The 20,090-nt window shown below is 38.5% G+C and overlaps 1 protein-coding gene, 1 non-coding gene and 1 pseudogene across 3 annotated transcripts; 1 reads left to right on the top strand and 2 right to left on the bottom strand.

The window, feature by feature from the left end:
- Window positions 1–1,509: 1,509 nt before the first annotated feature.
- Window positions 1,510–3,081, bottom strand: LOC143545051 (E3 ubiquitin-protein ligase RDUF2-like). The gene is made up of 2 exons (XM_077037003.1): window positions 2,090–3,081; window positions 1,510–1,789 (listed from the first exon to the last, which is right to left on the bottom strand). Exon 1 carries the CDS (start codon window positions 3,007–3,009, stop codon window positions 2,119–2,121), a length of 891 nt encoding a protein of 296 aa, XP_076893118.1. The 5' UTR covers window positions 3,010–3,081; the 3' UTR covers window positions 1,510–1,789; window positions 2,090–2,118.
- Window positions 3,082–13,000: 9,919 nt separating this feature from the next.
- On the bottom strand, window positions 13,001–17,215 carry LOC143545050 (protein PIN-LIKES 7-like; annotated as a pseudogene). The gene is made up of 10 exons (XR_013137358.1): window positions 17,067–17,215; window positions 16,929–17,008; window positions 16,733–16,857; window positions 16,549–16,670; window positions 14,493–14,711; window positions 14,301–14,420; window positions 13,674–13,774; window positions 13,528–13,580; window positions 13,267–13,452; window positions 13,001–13,187 (listed from the first exon to the last, which is right to left on the bottom strand). The product of XR_013137358.1 is annotated as a protein PIN-LIKES 7-like (transcript).
- Window positions 17,216–19,490: 2,275 nt separating this feature from the next.
- Window positions 19,491–19,574, top strand: LOC143545079 (small nucleolar RNA snoR116). Its single transcript, XR_013137362.1, has one exon. It is a non-coding gene; the product is annotated as a small nucleolar RNA snoR116 (small nucleolar RNA).
- Window positions 19,575–20,090: the final 516 nt, after the last annotated feature.

The raw sequence follows: 20,090 nt of genomic DNA, 5'->3' as shown, positions 1-20,090 counted from the left end.
ATTTAAAATTTTAAAACATAAACTTGATAAACTTTAAAAAATAATATTAATAACAATATTAATATAAAGACAAAATGACAAAACTAGTCCTTTATGTTTGCACGTTTTTTCAATGGTTGTCATTTAGCAAACTTAATGACAGAAAACATCATTTATATTCAAAAAACGTTGCACGGTTCGTCCTTTTCACTAACGAGGGTTAGTTTTTCTCGTTAAATCCAGTCATGTGCACCTCATGTGAGGGCAATTTAGTTTTTTTACCCCCTCAAGGGTTATTTGTGTAATTGACTTAATATTTTGAACTTTAAATAAATAAAAATATTTTTTTCTTTTTAACCATATCTTCTTCCCCAAACACCATTAAGACCATAACCAAACACCAGTGACCAGCCACCACTCATCATCATCATCATCATCATCATCATCTCAGATCCGACCCTTTTCAAAACCAAACCCGATGACGGAAGGTAGATTCGATGACGGCGGCGACATGGGTTTCCGGCGCCGGCGGTTTGAAGGTAGATCCGATGACGGTATCTCAACCCCACCCCACTGTCGTCGCCGTCGGTGAAAATGAAAGCGGAATTAAAGGACGACGGTTCGCTAAAGGAGGGAATCTCAACCCCACCCCACCATATAATGATTGATGATTGTTAGTGATCTAGATCATTCGGATCCATCAATTACGCTGTGAAATTGCTGGTCGCAACAGCAGGTGATGGGTGGTGATGGCGGCGAAAAATGATGGTGCTGGCGATGGTGGTGGTGGTTGGTTGGTGATGGTGGTAGTTCTATGTTAGAGTGAGAGAGAAAGAGAGAGGATGTGAAGATTATGAATGTTAAAGAGAGAGAGAGAGAGATTGAAGATGGCGGGTGAAAAGATAATTGTTTTTTAATAAATAGATAAAAATGACCAAATTACCCTCATGTGCAAGGTACATGACCAGATTTAACAAGAAAAATTAACTCTGTTAGTGACAAAGAACGTAACATGATAGGGATTTGAAACTTAAAGATGTTCTTTGTCATTAAGTTTGCTAAAGGACGACCATTGAAAAAACGTGCAAACATAAAGGACTAGTATTGCCATTTTATCTAATATAAAACAAACAAACTTCAGTAACATTAGTTGGGAAAGCAAGCAAATCAGAAATGAATATTAATATAAAATGCGTTAAGTGGTTCTTTTCATGTTTTCCTTTCCTATATGTTGCTTCTGCTTGATATACATAATTACATTGTCAGCTATTTAGAACATCTTTGAATGAATATATACACACAAACTACAAATATGCTCCAAGACTTAAGAGTGTTCATTTAGTTCATGGTTCTCATTTAAACATCTCTCTATACATAGCCATATAGCAAGTCATGAATCACCTCATCCAATCCATGATCAAAGCGTTCTTTTTTGTTCCTTAAATATTTGTAGTTGTATATGTATATATATAATGTAAAGTACCAACACTGGATATGTAGTTGCACCAGCATTCCAGGAAACCCCCACAATTCACAATGATAACAATAACACCAACAAAACTACTACTGCATCAAATGTTATTTGCAAACTCAACACAGGAAAACATAGGCCCATCATTAAAACAGAAACCAAAAATGTAAAAAGATAAAATCGGCATAACAGTATCATGGGCCACTGAATCTTTATTAGGGTTTAGGATCTAGGATATAGGCGCAGAAGGTAAAACATAATACCCGCAACCAATTTACACTTGGTTAAATTTGCAGGCTCGGGAGGTACCTTGTAACCATAAGAACCACTATACATCATCTGCATACAAATAAAAAGATCCAATTAGGTTATTTAAAATTATTAAATTACACAGTTAAATGGGCTAAATGAACATAAACAAGCGAACTTAAACAAACGAACAAAACATAGTTTCATGTTTGTTTGTTTGTTTAATTAAACGAACATAAACGAACTTCCTACTGAACTAATTCAACGAACGTTCGGTTCATTTACATGCCTAACAAAAAAAACAAATATGTGTTTCATATGCTACGCAATCACAATCATCAAATGCTGGTAACCGGAATCAACAAACAATCAAACACACCTTCAAATTACCTGTAACCGAGTCCTCATCCGCAAAATTATCAAGACATGACAACATCATCATCATCATTAACTCTAGTATCAATTGCACCCCCATCAACGGGCCAGCTCGGCCAACTCGACACCGTCTCAACACTATTCGTCCGTCCCGAACCCGTCACCACATCCATATCCACCTGCACCTCCTCCCCAATCTGAGTCGGCGAAAACAAACCCTCCGCCCCACCGCGCTGATCCCTACCCGGAAACACCAACCGATGCCTCCGCGCAAGGTGCCTCAATCCAAACCCCAACAACTCCCCATCATCCTCCTCATCAACCAAATCCCCCAATCTCAATACCCGAGACCTCGACCGGCGTCTAATCTTCGAATCACCGTCTACGGGGTCAATCGGGAGCTGAAACCGGCACACGGGGCACGAATTACGCTGCGAAAGCCACGGGAGGATGCAATCCGAGTGGTATAAGTGTTTACACGGTAACTCTTTCGTTAAATCATCGATCACAAACTGGTCTTTGCACACGGCACATATGACAATTGGGTCAATTTGAAGAAACCCGGGTGTGATTTTGACAGATGGGATTGATTCAATTGCTGATTTGGACGCCGGAGAGTGGTGGCGGGAGGTGGTCGGATTGTGGTGGTCGGAGTTGAAGAGGTGGGTGATTACACGGTGGAAAAATGGGTTACCGGCTTCCGGAATTGATGGGTCGTCGAGAAATGAAGGAAACAGTAATTGATTGTTATTATTAATATTATTATTAGGGTTTGTATTGTTGAAGGTAATTGGGGAATCTAATTCTTCAATGAAATCGGAGTTGCAGTGAGGACAGAGGGAGGTGGTGGGGATGAGGGTGATGCTCATGTCACACTCGTGGCACCAGTAGGTACGTCGGTCCATGACGGTGGTGGTGGTGGTGGTGGCGGACATTATTATGGGTTAATGGAAGGTGTTGGTTGGTGTGAGAGGGGTTGGATATTATTGTGTGGATGAGAGTGTGTTTGTGTGAGTGGGTGGGACAAGATTGGTTGGTTAGGTTAGGTGCTGTTTGTTTTTGCAGACATAAACTGTCTGCAAGCTGATTTCATCTGTTTTCATGTCTGCAACTGAAGATGTGGTCTGAAGATCTGCAAGCTGAAAATATAAGACTGTTTGTTTTTATAAGCTGATACTGTCTGCATAACTGTCAAACTTATCTCACAAGATAGAAGTCATTTATTCAAGTTACATCTAGTTTTTAGTCTTTGCTTGCCATGCCGATTTGGTTTTGGTGGGTGGTGGAAGGTGGTGGTGGTGGATGGTGGTAGTGGCGGCGGACGGTGGGTAGTGGCGGTGGATGGTGGTGGTGGACAATGGGTGGTGGTGATGGATGGTTTTGGTTGGTGGTGGACGGTGGTGGTGATGGATGGTGGTGGTGGTGGGTGATGGATGGTGGTGGTGGTGATGGATGGTGGTGGTGGTGATGGATGTTGGTGGTGATGGATGGTGGGTGGTGGACGGTGGTGGTGATGGATGGTGGTGGTGGTGGCGGACGGTGGTGGTGATGGATGGTGGGTGGTGGACGGTGGTGGTGATGGATGGTGGGTGGTGGACGGTGGTGGTGGCGGTGATGGATGGTGGTGGTGGTAGCGGTGATGGATGGTGGTGGTGGTGGGTGATGGATGGTGGTGGTGGCGGTGATGGATGGTGGTGGTGGTGGCGGACGGTGGTGGTGATGGATGGTGGGTGGTGGACGGTGGTGGTGATGGATGGTGGGTGGTGGACGGTGGTGGTGGCGGTGGATGGTGGTGGACGGTGGCGGCGGGGTACGGGGGTGGTGGTGGCGGCGTACGGTGGGTGGTGGTGTTGGCGGACGGTGGTAGGAGCAGTGGATGAGAGGGTGGCTGCAAAGGGAGAAGAGTAGGGTTTTTTTGTGAAGATGTTTTAAGCAAGATTTCCTTGCTTTTCTTTTAAGATGAAAGAAGATAACTTCAGATCTGTTTTAAGAAAAAAAACAAACAGTCTTCAAGGGTAATGTCTGCGCGCCTGCAGACATTAGCTCCCTTGAAGATGTTTGAAGAAAAAACAAACACCCCCTTAGTGTGGTTATGGTAATAATGTTTTAAGTTGTTAATGTTGTTATTTGGTTTACTGGCTAAAGCTTGTGTTGATGACATACTTACGTCTTGAGTTTTTTAACCAAGTTAAGAAAAGGAAATGAGAAGGAAGAATAAGAAAGTGAAGGGAATGAAATTTATTTTAATCAGGTATGTTCTTGAGTTGGAAGGAAATTAGAGGAAATGAAAGGATAACTATTTTTATGTTAAAAAATAGTTATCCTTAGTAATCATCCTATTTTTGAGAGAATAACTTATTGGAAAAATACATTAATTTAATCCCTCCTAACTCCTTCTACTCTTTTCATTTTCATCCTAAAAGAAACTCAAGAACACCCATTTTCTAACTATCCTTAATTTTCAATTTTTTTCCCTCCTTTAAAAAAACTCATGAACAGGACGTTAGTGTGTAACATGAGTGTTTTAATGTTGATATAAGTGTCGTGTATATTTTAATGTTGAATTGACCATGTCAAACTCCCATGCAAAAACAGACACATGAATATCTACTCTAACCCATCAAGAATGAATAAACTTTTGATATAAACAAATTTTTGTTGAAGCATTGATTTCAACTCACGGTATAGTTATTAGGCTTTTATGATTCGGTTTGACTTGTTTTGATGAAAAATTTAGGTTGAACTATTAAACTATGGTTTCATGAAACAACAAACAAGACTAAGGGGGCTGTTTGGCAAATCTTGAATCATTAAGTGATGAATCAGTGACAGTGTTGGCTAGTTAAGAGGATTTAAACCAGTGCTAGTGTTGTTTGATTGTACCTCTGAACCGTATGTTTTTTCTCACTTCTAAGTTCTAACTAATTCATGCATTTTATCAAACACCTTATGTGCAAACTCAAATTTGTGGCCATTGTTGTTAATTTCAATCTTGTTGTAATTAATCATCAGAATCACATCCATTAGCACTTGAATCTAGGGATGGCAAAAAAGCTTGAGCTTAATGGGTATACCTGAAACCCGATGGGTATGGGCCGGGTATGAAATTAGGATTTAAAAATTTTTGCGGGTACCAACCGGATATGGGATTAGATGATATCCGGCCCGATTACTCGATAACACATAACCGTTACCCCGAACCATATACCTGAAAAATCTTTGTTTTTCGTAGGTTGTGAAGCATATATAGAGCAAGGTTAAAATAAAAAGATTTAAATTCATGAGAAGTGTAGGAAACAATATGGACCCTTAAATTACATTTAACATATAAGGGTAAGATAGTCACATTGTCTTTCTTTATTTTAGGTAATTTTTGAATTAATTATCAATTTTGCTAATTTTGTGAATCAATTGTAGCTAAAATCTTCTTTCATTATTCTTGCAAGTATACGATCCAAACATGTTTATGTCATGCTCGTTTGAAACATTGAAACATTTTCCTAAATCATCATAGAGGTGCTCTCCAAATCAATCAAATGGTCTTTGGTGACATCAATTCCAATCCTTTTTTATTTTTATTTTCCTCAAATTTGTCTCACAATAACTTATAGTTAATTATAATATTTAGATATGAATATGGTTGCTAATATTCATTTTATATGTACAGGACAAGTGATGTTGAATACACGGCACTAATAATCTTCATTCATTTGTGAAAAATGGCTTAGCAAACATTTAGAGCCCATGGTAGGACATGGTTTTATTTTTTAAATATGAATAGCATCAATTGTAAAAAAAAAATAAATAAAGAAAAACCTTTTTTATATATAAGAAAGATGTATTATATCATTTTTTTCATTGTAATTACGTTATTCATGGTATTCTTGTTCTTTGTAATTATGGTTAGATGAATTTTAGTTATTATGAAAGTTAATTACTTTATAAAGATTGTTGGTGTGTTTATGTTATTGTGATCAATTAATCTTCTTAACACTTTGAATTTATAGTTATTGTGTTTTAATTATATGTGTGTGTCATTTATCGGTGTTATGTCAAAAACAATATGTTGGTGTTTGTTATTGGTGTCTTTCTGTTATTGGTGTTATGTCAAAAATAAAATATAACACAATGATCATTATGAATAAATCGGAAAAAAATAAAGTATAACACAGCGATCGGTATAGTGTTTTATTGTTCATCTTCATGTAGAGTGGGTCATTGTTCTTTTTGAAATATTTCAGTGTGTTTTCAGATAATTCAGCTATATTCTTTTTTAAATATTTCAGTTTCTGGGGATTCGGCTAGTGTGTTTTAGTTCATCAGCGTGTAAGGTTTCTGTGTAGTGTGTATTTATGTTACTTTGTTTTAATTATAGATTTTTTATTGGTTTGAATAAATAAAATAAATTAATTTGTTGAGCATATTTTGGAAGTTCAAGAGATAAATAGCATAAAACTAGAAGTTTCCTAGTTTATTAAGTTGGCAATCTACATGTTACCAAAACTTATATGACAAAAATACCCTTTAACACACCACTCTAAGCCTTAAAAATATAACACACCTCTAATTACTCCATCTTTCTATCTCAGCCATTGATTACCAAGGCCAACCATCCAGATTTCTTCCTACACTTTTTAGACACACTCATCTTTTTACAATAACCCTTCCATATATATATATATAATATTATTTTTTGTCATGCTTCTAAATATGATGTGCATTATATTTAAATTTTTAATAATTGTTGTATAGATAAAATGTGTAAAATAATTATAATTATTAAAAAAACTTACTTGAAAGTCCCAGCGGGTATACCCTAATTACCCGACAAATACCCGATGGGTAATGGGTCGGGTATGGGACATGGTTTAATAAACGGCTATGGGATTACCAATACTCGGCCTGAACCCGACCCATTGTCATCCCTACTAAATTTCCATAAACTAGATTATAGCATAAGTGACCAGAGCCTAACCCTAATAAATTTCCGTTCACATGGGTCTTCCTCATATTCTTCGAGCACCCAAAATAGAATGAGCCACGTCCTTGATGCGGGCAAAAGAAACACCTCCTCATAATCTCCTCATAAATGGGAGATTATGCTCACTTTTATACATAGTTACATTATTTTTGCCTCACCACCCTTCCGCCCTTCGGAGTCCGGCCAGTCAGCCACCGCCGCCCGCCAGCCCGTCGGCCACCTCCCACCTCCCACCTGAGTCCCAACTAACCCTAACTGTTTCTTCTCTGGTTCTTCGTCAAACCTCCGCGCCCACAAGGTGTTCGATGAAATGCTCATTTTCATTACAGAATTCTGCAACAACTTTGACAGAAGGATGAAGATGTAGTCATGTAGAAGACTAGCAACAGTGTTCACTCCTTCCATCCGCCATGTTTGCACTTTCATCCGTTCAGTTGTTTCGTTTTCTGAAGTGCCCACAAGGTGTTCGATGAAATGCTCAGTGTAAGTATTTCTATGAGCTTCGGTTCAAAAAGCTGTTGAACCGTCGGGTAGCTCTTGTTTTTGTTTTTTTTTTCCTTCTCGTTTTGAGGTGGAGACATTGTCTAAGTGTCTCGGTTGAAGTTGTTCTCAATTCGGTGGTTTTTTTTGGCCATGTCTAATGGTTTTTGGCCTTGCCCCTTTAAGGGGTTCCATTTTTGCCCCGATGGTGTTGTTGGGTCTAAGGGGATCCGAAGGCTTATGCCTCATATTAGAAGTCACCATTTTGGTTCGGATGATAGAAAGATACTTTTAGGCGTGCTATTGCTAAAGACCCTTATCTTTTTACATCTGTTTGCGAAGCCCTTAGGTTGTCTGAACAATGGTTGTGTTGGGAGTGCATGCGTCTTCGTTCCTTCCGTTGGGCGTGTCACCATGAAGATCGGGTTATTCGGTTTATGCCAAGGGAAGGGGATGAGGAGAGTTTTATTTGTGGGAGTCCCTAGACCGTGTGTCACAACGGAGCCTTCCTCGTCTGGAGAGGTAATGTTGCTCTCCTTGACCGGGTTTTTTCTCTTCCTATTAAAACTGTTAAGAGCATCCCTTTTAGTTGTCGCATGGCGTTTGCCCAAGCCTTGACCACAGCTTTGGACAACGTGGTGGCTATGCCTGATTCGGTTGATGCATGGATTCGTCTGCTACTTTTACCTCGGTGTACGCTGCGTGTGTTTACGCCAGTCAGCCACCAGGATAAGAGGTCAGGCAACAGAAAAACCGGTCAATGCCTCAGTATACAGTGGGCGCTAGCCCAATGGGGGGGACCGTGAAGGGTTTGGCACTCTCATTCAGTCTTTGTTTGCTCAACCTGCGATGGAGGGCCCAAACGGTTTTAAGAAAGGGTCTGATAAAAAAAGCGAGGATAGGGGTTCTAACGTCAAGCAATGCTTACGTAAGGTTGCCGATGGTCATTTTACCACTGCAGTTAAGGTTCTATGTTCTTCTGGGGTCGCACCACTTGATAAGAAAACTTTGAAGGCCCTCGAGGATAAACACTTGTGTATGCCTCCCCCTACCATGTCCGCTTTCTTACCAGCAGAGCCTCCCCTTGTAGCATAGACTGACAGTGTACTGGTGTGCATCAAATCCTTCCCTAAAGGGACGTCGTGTGGGAGAGATGGTTTGAGGGCTCAGCACCTTTTGGACGCCCTTTGTTGGGAAGGGTCCGTGATTGCGGCTAGTCAGCTTAGGGCGACTGCAGCTATGGTTAACTTATGTTTGAGGGGTGGGTGCCCTAGGAGTTTGGCGGGGTTCGTTGCATCTGCTCCCCTTACGCCTCTTCTCAAGCCCGATAATGGGATTAGACCTATTGCAGTGGGTTCAATCTGGAGGAGAGTAGTCTCCAAGGTGGCTATGAAGGGGGTGGGGAAGGATATGGCCAAATACCTTGGCGACTTTCAGTTTGGGGTCGGGGTTCCAAACGGGGCTGAGGCAATTCTTCATAGTGCAAATAGGTTTGTAAATGCGCACCACCGAGACGGGTCGTTGGCTATACTTACCGTCGATTTTTCGAATGCCTTTTAACCTTGTGGATAGAACTGCTCTTTTAAATGAGGTAAGGAAAATGTGTCCATCCATCTCTGCTTGGGTTGATTTTTTATACGGGCAGCCAGCTAGGCTTTATGTGGGAAATGATAATATTTGGTCTTCCACAGGGGTTCAGCAAGGGGATCCCTTAGGGCCTCTCCTGTTTGCCCTTGTTTTACACCCCCTTGTCCACCGGATCAGAGATCGCTGTAAGCTTCTTTTTCACGCCTGGTACCTGGATGATGGGACCCTTATTGAGATGCTACTCAGGTTGCCAAGGCTTTAGACATCATCAGAGTGGAGGGCCCCTCTTTGGGCCTCCTTCTCAACATCAAAAAAACTGAAGTTTTTTGGCCTACATGTGATGGGGCGAAGACTCAAGAAGGTTTATTTCCACGGGATATTGGTAGGCCAGTGCATGGTGTGAAACTTTTGGGTGGTCCTGTCAGTAGAAACGAGGAGTTTATTAGTGGTTTGGCCCTCAAAAGAGCAAAACGTGCGGTTGAGCTGATGGAATGCATCAAAGGCCTTCGTGACCCTCAAAGTGAACTCCTCCTGCTTCGTTCGTGTATGGGGGTCGCTAAACTTCTGTTTGGGCTTAGGACGTGTCAGCCTTCCTATGTCGGAGGAGCCGTCTCTGTTATTGACACGGGTCTTCGGAAAGCGATCGAGGACATTGTTGTTTGTGGTGGTGCCTTTTTTGGGGACTTCCAATGGAGGTTAGCTTCCCTCCCAACCCGTTTTGGGGGTCTTGGGATTTGCTCGGCTGAGGATGCCTCTTCCTACGCTTTTGTGGCTTCAAGGGCCCAATCTTGGGTTCTTCAAGACCACATCCTACGGGAGTGTGGGGGTGGGCTGTTTGACTCTGATTATAGGGGTGCGTTGGATACCCTGCATAATTCTCTTCCTGATCATGATCTTGGCGGTTTCGACTTTAAAGACACCGCCCCTCCTAAAGCCTAGAAAATTTTGGCGAATGCCTTATATGGTGAAATCGTCAAGACAGTTGAAGAGAAGTTCGCTTTGTCCCCGCGGCAGCGAGCCGTGTTTGAGTGTTTACGTGCCCCTCACGCTCAGGATTTCCTGTCAGTTGTTCCCATTGAAGGTTTAGGGCAATGTATGTCGCCGGTGGAATATCAGGCCATCCTAAAATACCGGTTGATGGTACCCCTTTTCCCGGTGGATGACCCGTGCCCCATATGCCGAAAGGCTTGTTTGTATTCTTTTGGGGAGCATGTAGTCCATTGCAAAGAATTACCAGGCTTTAAATATCGACATGATCTAGTTCGAGATGTGCTTTACGACTTCCTTAAGCGGGCTGGGATCTCGGCAAAAAAGAAAGCCCTGGTGAACCTCTTAACCGACCCTTTAGATGGGAGATCAACCCTACGACCCGCTGACATTCTTGTTTTTGGATGGGAAAAAGGGAAGCACGCGTGCGTTGATTTGACAGGTGTGCCCCCCCTCGTTGGGCTACGGGACCATGGGTTTGTGGTGGGTCATGCGATAAACAAGGCAGAGGCGGGTAAAGTAGCAAAGCACGAGAAAGCTTGCCTTGAGAATCAGCACGTGTTCATACCGTTTGCTTTCGACACCTTTGGCGCTCTCGGCCCTGACGCAGTTCAGTTCCTTAAGCGGGTTCAGTAGGTGGTCAGCAGTAACTCCGCCCATGCTAAAGGGAACGTTGTGTTTAGTAGGGTAGAGTTTGCTATTCAGAAGGGGGTAGCGGCGCAGCTTGTTGCTCGTCTATCTGCCGTTAGTCTGTAATTGCCCCGGTGTAAATTTTAATTAATTTATGTATCCCTACTTGAATCCATTTATTTCATATCTAATTTCACTGCCATTGTCACTTACATCCATGATTAGTTATTTACTTTCAATCCTCTTTAAAAATCACCACATTTGACCGAGTACATGAAGACTCGAGAATCGTTATCTATGGCGTTCGCTCGGTGTGTAGAGATGGTGTCGGCGGTGGGAAGGTGAATAATGGCGACGAAAAACAGTGGTGAAGATTGGTGGCGAAAAATAGTGGTGGTCGATGGTGATAATGTGAAGAACAATGGTGGATATATTGTGATAGCGACAAAGAATGATGGTGAAGATATGTGATGGATGTGTTAAACCATTCAACAATGTTTTGAAGCTGAATCATTCATATTTGTGTTGAACCATTCAGATGTGAATTGTTAATGAAACAAACAATTTGAAGTTTGACCGAATCAGACTTCAGAGCCATTAAGACCCATTCATATCTTAAAACAAAAAAACCTTAATTTGGTAGGATTTAGTAGTTTGGCTATTTAACGATTTAAACTAACACTTCTATTTGCATCATTAGTGACACAATGACAATGATTGAGACATCCAGATCACCAATGAAGGACATGTTGTTTCACAGTCAACCAGGTTTAGATATTTAGGATTGTTTGTGCATAGCGACACACGCATAGATAGTGATACAACAACAAGTGTATTTTGTGACAAGAGGTTTCTAAGTAGACTAAAAAAAAAATTCTATAGGGTCGCAACTCAACCATTATCTTCTACTGATCAAATTTTTGGACTATCGGGAAGACACGTGTGTAACATGGACATAACAGACATGAGGACATCGAGGTGGATGTGTGTTTGCACAAAGTTGAACAGGACAAGAAACAAAGTTTTTCAGAAAAGATTAAGGGTGACTATTACGAGAGATAATATAAGAGAGGGTATATTGTTAAGGTTTGGGGCATGTGAAGAGTAAACAAACTACGACACTTGTTAATAGTTGAAACTCTAATTTTGGAGGGGAGAATGAGTAGAAGCAGACTAAATAGTTGAAACTCTAATTTTGAAGGGGAGAATGAGTGGAGGAAAACCCAAACGGACCAGAGATGAGCATAATATACATAACTAGTATCATTACCCGCGCTTCGCGGTTGGGTTTAGTTGGTTATTGATAATAATATTTTATTTATTGTAAAATATGTTTTTGACATTAGCCTTCAACTGATGAACTAATATTTACACAATTATAAAAAGTTAAACTCAAATAATATGTCTTTGCTGCTTTAGTTTTACACACACACAACATGCCTTGCTTCATGTAAGCTCCAAACGCAATCCTGCAAAGTTATTTTTGGTAACTGTAAGCCTAAATGAAGAACAAGTTAATCAGTTTAATGCCTTCTATTCCATATGATCTCTTCACCGAATCAATTCAGGCCATTTTAAACTTCTTATTTTCATAATTACTTTCACTATTACAATAATGAATAGTTAAATTAATAAACAAAGATAAAAAATATTTTGTAACATTTGAAATGTCATTAGAGAAGTTACTTTTGCAAATAAAGTAATAAATATACCATCAATCCATGTACTAACAAATCCACAAAGTATCCTGTGTCCCCTAAGTTGAGGTATTAATTTAGATACATAACTTTTTTGTCTATGTTTCTAAACTAAACGCAAACATCATAGGTTCTGCTACACTACTGAAGATTAGAGGTGGACACCACATGCATGAAATGAAGAAATATAATCAAAATATGATAAAAACCAAAAGGGGTATTTCACTAAACTCAGTTTCCCATCATCAAATTAATAAATTGAACAAATCATGTCATTTCAACACAACAAAGTGAATAAAATCAATTATATTCAACAAAAACCTTTCGGTATTACCATTTCATCATACAGCTTCATCGAACAACAACATGATTTTCATCAAGCACCTAGCAGGCACCAAAAAACACACACACACATACAAATAAGATAAGATTTTCGTCAAAACCGAACCAGACAGTACCATGCTTAATCAAGTTTTCATAAAATTCTTAATTAAAACAAATGCTGAGGTTTTACTTGTTCTCCATGTTGATAGATTAACAATCCAGGTTTGGCCTTTTGGACATCAACTCATTTTGTAAAAGAATTTAAATGAAATATCTTGTGGTAACATATATTTATAACAGTTTTCATGACAAGATCCACATATAAACAGTTGACCAAGCTGTAAGAGCAAAAGCAGCAGCCAAATAAGTCCACATCATAAGCATTGCACACTCCTCTTGCCCAACATAAACAACTGCGCCATTGTACCTGTGCATATTCCATTCAGACTAAACTTGTTTCGACTTTCAAAAGTCATTGTTTGGCTTCCAAAGTCAAAGGTCCTTACTTATATTCACACCAGGTGGCAGAGCAAACATAATCAACAACACAAATCTAAAGAGCGGATCCGGTGGAAGCAACCCCATCGTTCCTGCCACGTTAATCACACCAATCCCAATCACGGGAAGAATCAAGTAACGCACGGTGATAACCGTGATGATGATTGTGGGCCTCACACTTGCCTTTCTTAAACCTATAAAAAAATAGCATTTACAAACTTAGAATCGAACTCGGTTTTTGAACATTATAATATTGACCTCATTTGTACCTTGTGTGAGGTTGCCTCCTAGTATAAGAGTGAGACAAGGTATGGTTCCATCCCTATGACAACATAAATAAACATATTGATAATAAAGATTAGAAATATTAATTTTGTAAAGATTTTAAAGCTACCAAAATTGTAATTATGGTTACCCGAGTAATGTCATGGAGTCTTGGACCACCCGTAAAGGAGCTTTTTCACCGATTAAAAGGTTTTTTACCAACGGAATAGCCCCAAACACAAGCCCTGCAAACTAATCAACGGTTATCATAGTGTTTTGTTGCTGAGTACAACATCATATGTTTGATATGAGTTGGTTTTCAGCTCAACCCAAAAATTTGGTTTGAGGCTTTTGAAAAGCGTTTGCTTTCAGTTTTTCGATATTCGGTTGTCACAATGGATTCAGTTCGGTTTTTATTTTTCAGTTTTGCCAATTGGGCTTTAAACTATTGAGCCGAAAAAATTAGGCCCAAAATAATGAAATTGGTGCTGCAACTTTGGGCCTAAATTTTTTTAATTGATTATTACACATTTAGGCAATTAAGCCTAAAATTTAAACTAACTATTTAACATTTAAAAATTAAACTATATTCCATAAATTCAAAAACAAAAGTTAGTTTTTGGGTTTATAGTTCGCTTCGGTTTTTTCGGTTTCTGGTGCATGCAAAACCAAAACCGAACCATAAATTCAGTCTTTAAAAATACATAAAATCAAGCCTGCTTTGGGTTGGGTTCAGCTATGTCAGTTATGGATCAGTTATTTTGGTTGTTATACTTACAGAGCCAAGAGTCGGGGGAGCTAGTAGTTGCTCTAGAATTTTCTTTAACATTTCTATTAACCGATCTGAAACCGACTCGTCTTTATTCTCATCATTCTCTTCAAACCCTTTATACACAATCTACAAATCATGAACACAAAAACGAATTAGAAACAAAAACATACACGAAAAAATTCAAAAGCGGATGCTTACACAGTGGTTTTCCGTATCATCATTGATCAAGTTTGATGAAGGCATGATTGTATCAATATGATCATAATATTCATTATTTAAAAGAGGCGTGTTTTGATTTGCATCCAAGTCTTTATTTGCTTCATTCGATAGTTTCTTGATTTCTTTCGATGCGTTAGACCTCAAAGCCGAGCCTTGGATCATTTGGTAAGTACATGTCCACGTGTAAAAACTACCCAACTGCACAAAATCATTTCATAATAATCAATTAAGCTTGTAAACGAACACGAAAGAAGCATGTTTGTGTACGACCTTTTAACTGTGATTGAACAAATGATCGAACACAAACAATTAAACAAATGAGAATTTCTTGTTTGTAGCTGTTCGTTAACAAAATGAAAATGTTTGTGTTGGTTTATGTTCACTCGATGATAGTATAAATGGACGGCTTACGAACGTAAAGAAACAAACATAACTTAGCTAAAACCAATTAAAAGTAATATGAAAAACAATGTATCAAGACTAAGAATTATTGCTAAACTAAGTCGTAATGAGCCAAAAGAATTCAAATGAATATATATATATATATATATATATATATATATATATATATTTTTGAAAATATTTCATAGAAACATCCAAACGATTTACAATGAAGTGGCAGGTAAGCGGGCAACAAGCTGCGCCGCAACCCCCTTTTGGATAGCAAACCCAATCCGACTAAAAACAAAGTTTTGATTCTTATGGGCTGATACGTTACTATACACAACTTTCTGAACCCTATTCAAAAGGTCCACGGCATCCGGAGCAAAGAAACCAAAAGTGTCAAAGGCGAAGGGGATAAACATGTGTTGATTCTCCAAACAAGCTCTCTCGTGTTTAGCAACCTTGCCCGATGCCGCCTTCAATGCTGCCTGGCCTGCTACAAATCCAGTGTCCCTAATCCCAACAAGAGGGGACACTCCTGTGAGGTCGACACAAGCGTGTTATCCCCCTACCCACCCAAAAACAAGTATATCGGCCGGTCGTAATGTAGATCTTCCTTCTTGAGGATCCGTAAGAAAGTTTACGGGGGCCTCCTTTTTAGCCAAAATTCCGGTTCGTTTAAGAACATCGCATAGAACATCCTCACCAAATAATGCCTGTACTTAAACCCATGCAACTCTTTGCAGTGAACCGCATGCTCGCCAAAAGAATCCAAACAAACCTTACGGCAAACCGGGCACGGCTCATCTACCGGAAACAAAGGGATCATTAACCGATACTTCAGGATGGCCCGGTACTCCAAAGCCGACATATGTTGGCCCAATCCTTCAATAGGGAGAACACTTAAGAAATCTTGAGCCCGAGGAGCCTGAAGACACTCAAACACCGCTTTCTGACGAGGGGATAAATCAAACTTCATTTCCAAACTCTTGATGATTCCACTATAAAGGGCACTCGCCAAAGCATGTTGGGCTTTAGGGGGGCGGTGTCTTTATATTAACGAACATAAACGAATGAACTTAAACAAACATAAATGAACGAACATAAACAAATTTAAATTAACAAACGCTCAAAAACATAAATGAATGTAAATGAACGAACATAAACGAATTTAAATCAGTGTATGTTCACGAACATAAATAAATGAACGAATGTGTGTTTATGTCCGTTCTTTTAACTAAATGAACAAAAAAATTGTTCATGTCTATTCATTTATTAAATAAAAAAACGTCCAGCAAAAGAGTTCATGAAAGATTTACAGACTGTTCACGGAACGTACGTTTAGTTTACGTGCCTATAATCAATGTGTTTTTCTTTATTGATAAATGTTATCTTTGAAGGGTAGTTTAGACATTTGATTGATTTGGGTAGAAAATATTTGCATATAGTTTCATTTGGGTCCATCTCAATTATACAATGGGTCAAATGGCCATTGTTATAAAACTTGCTAATATAAAATGGGTCTAAACGGGCCAGCACCACATCCCGTGAACCCATTTTGATCATTTATTTTCTAAAACGACTCATCACAACCTGAGTCCATTATGCTCATAAACATTTTGACCCGACCCATACTGTGAGGTTCACTTACCGCCATTGAGAATGACGCGTATGAGAGTCCTTTAGCTTTACATACATCTTGGTCCCCAAACGGGCTGCCATCATCGGTGCAGATCGCAGGGACCATAATCAGCAGAAGATTTGCAAAATTACCTGAATTTGTAAACAATATTAAAAATGTTAAATTGTTAAAATAGATATTAGACTGAATTTACCTGTAGAACACATAGCCATTATGAGGCCTTCTAAATGAGGCTTTGGTTTGATAAGTTTGATTGCTACCCATCCCAATATTCCTCCACATAAAAATGTGATTCCAATATTTATTGGCATAAACCACCTGCATAAATAATAACACATTAACTGGATATATATGAAACAAATAAATAAGTGTATTTTTAGAAAAGCTACCATGAGATAATGTCTTCAAAGGTGACAGTCTCAACAAGGCTTGCGAAAATAAGAGAAGGAGTAAATACCACAAACACAATCTGCAAAAATCAATCTTTAAATTGTGGATAGTTTCATAAAAAGAGAATTTAGAGCTACCTTATTGAGAGAGTCGCGGGTGTGGTTGGAAAGAAGATTGAGATAATCAGTAGCCATGAAGGCTCCGATTGCACTGACGATCAACACCTGCAATATCGGCATCGATGCCACCTCCAACAGCCCCCAAATTCCCATTTCACTCAGATTTCCTTCTTCCTGTGACCGTATAAGTGTTATTATTATGCACCTGCAATAAAGTTACAAATTTACTATAATATTATACCCTTTAAGCATAATTATAATAAAAGATACATTTGATAACATTTCTTGGCTACCCTTATTTCCAGTGCAACCATATGACTGATGTGTGTTAGTTGAATTCAACAAGAAATTAGCATTCACTTAAGCATTAAAAACTTGATTCTAACATGATTATGAACTGAAAATTAATTTAATTGCATTCATTTTCTTTGAGATGCTGAAAACTAATTCAATGCAGCTGCAGTTTATTTCCGAAGTGTTATCTAACAGCAAGTTTGTTTGGACGCCTAGCTCCCGAGGCGGTTCTCTTCTTGGAGCGGGTGCATAAGGTGGTCCACAGTGACTCGCAGAGCCCGAGGAACCAAGGATTTATATTTAGTAGAATAGGCTTTGCGATTCAAAAGGGGATAGCGGCGCAGCTTGTTGCTCGCTTACCTATTATCCAGATGTAGCTCGGTTTGTGTTATATAAAATAACAAAAATTAAAACTAAAAAAAAAAAATTAACCAAAACTTGTGGGTCGGTTACAGTTATGGTGTTTGTCATAACCGAAACGAATGGCATAAATTTAAAATATTTCCTACATAGGTGGTTAAAAGAAAATATTTTTAAATGGGATTCCAAATAAAAAGTTTGTCATGACTAACTCCAAAAAAGGAAAACAAAGTCAAACGTAATGCAATAGCAGTCATTTTCCTTTGATAGAAGTTATTTCAATAGCATATATCTATCTATATATATCAATTACTCTTCCATAATCCAAGTGTAATAAGAATTTGCATACTTATTAATTATTCAATTTCTATAATATAATAGAGAACTAGAATCCTAATCTTAAATAAAGTGCATAAACTCAAATAAGAGTACCCGGGGCCTTCAGATTGGAGTTGCAGGTGGTGATGGACGGCAATTTGATTTACAGTTACTAAAACAACGAAGCTTAATAAGGAAGAGTAACTTTGGAATCTAACTTAGGTTGACTTAGGAACAGAGTGTGAAGGTACATAGAAAGAAACAAACGTAACCCAAAAATCACAAGAATATTTGTAACCGTTATATAAACGACTTTATGTACCGTTTTGGACCAGAGATGCACAGCTTAACTCATTAATACCCGATTCTCTAACCGGTTTATACCCGGAAAAAGCGCACCAAAACCGGTTAATTGAAACTGAAATTATTGGTTTTTTTTTAAACCAGTTTTTTCCTGGGTATATATCGGTAATTAGTTTTTTTTATACTCTAAACTGGTTATAACGGTTAGAGTTTTTGTTCTTAAAAACAAGGTACTACCCGACCTAATTTACCGGTCTAACCAGTTAGTTGACTATCGACCATTAATCAGTATTAAGTTAACCCGTTTTCGAATAATCAGTTAACCGGGCCGTGCATGTCTAGTTTAGAGTAAAAACTAGGGTCGTCCAAACCGCTTATTGCTCGAACTCGCTCGGAAATTACTCAGAAAATGCTCGCTCGTTTTTTCGCTCGATTGTAAACGAGCAGCTCTGCTCGGCTCGAATATTTTCAATTTATTTTAGATATAACTATATATGAACAAGTATATAAATATATAAACAAAACACATAAATATAAGCTTACAATTTTTTAAACCCTTTAAATTTTTTCCTATTACGTCAATTTTATAGTTTTATTTGTTCGCTTCAAGTTCTTAGAAAACCAAAAGTTTTTTACATGATCATTATATCTCACTTCAAACTTATTTTTAATAAAAATTTACAATCTATTACACGTTTGCCTAAACTAATAATTTATTAATAATATATATAATTTACAACATTCAAACTTGTTTTTTATTGAAAATTTTAAAGTAAAACAGAATTAAATAATGCTCGAAATCGCTCGATGTTCGATCGAAAAATGCTCGATTCGATTTTGACTCGTTTTGGTTTTCGCTCGGTTCAAATTTCAGCCGCTCGGTTCGGTTCAGTATTAAACGAGCCAAGCAACGAGCAAGCCTTCGCTCGGTGCGGCTCGTGAACAACCCTAGTAAAAACCCGATTTTGGCATTTTGCCACTATTTAGCTGATTTCAAAATAGCCATGGTCCGGCCCAACAATAAATGGGCTTTTTTGGTAACCGTAAATTAGGGTTTCATGATTTCATGTATCGCTATATAACCGATTCACAACATTTTTCATTTTCATCCTCATCTTATTCTCAGGTCAGATCTATCTGTGTTTTTTTTTTAATTCTTCTTTTTCAAGGCAATGATGATTTAACATTTATACCATCAAACTCTGAAAGCTTCACGCTAACTTTGATGATTTCAAACACTAAACTGAGCCTTCATTTTTTTTTATTAAGGCAACAAATTAGAGTCTCTGATGTGCTTTTTAGTAGCATATTTAGCGCTGTACGTTGCCCATAACAACCTGCAACTGAGATTCTGGCATTTGTCTGTATAATCGGACTTTTGCATTCAGATGTTTCAACATTTTCAAACTAGTCAGTTATTTTATAAATATCGTTTTTTATAATTAGTTTATGCGTATTGAATTATTAACGGCAACATTTTAGAGTCGCTAAAGCGTTTATTTGTAGCGTTTATGTGCTGTTCGTTGCCTATATAGACCGTAGTGGACTGGGTTTTGGATCAAACTGATTTAGTATTTATTTCCTAACATACACTTCAACATTTATGTAATCCTTGAAATAGTGCCGGTTAATTGTTAATTGGTGTGGTGGTGTTGGGCTGGGTTTTTACCGTATTGATTAGTTGCAAATTTATCACTATTTTTGTATTGGTTAAAACAAAAAAATGTATTTATAAAATTTGGGATGTATGTATATTCTTGATATATA

Source organism: Bidens hawaiensis, unplaced genomic scaffold (assembly GCF_021521415.1).
Source record: "Bidens hawaiensis isolate Kalapana, Puna unplaced genomic scaffold, B.hawaiensis_p1.1 tig00013810_1, whole genome shotgun sequence".
Lineage (NCBI taxonomy): Eukaryota > Viridiplantae > Streptophyta > Magnoliopsida > Asterales > Asteraceae > Bidens > Bidens hawaiensis.
The sequence above is the reverse complement of the archived record's forward strand: the minus strand, read 5'-3'. Positions and strand labels throughout refer to the sequence as shown.

Bases quoted from the DNA above. Each gene is read 5' to 3' on its own strand.
- LOC143545051 (XM_077037003.1), bottom strand. From the start codon at position 3,009: ATGTCCGCCACCACCACCACCACCACCGTCATGGACCGACGTACCTAC.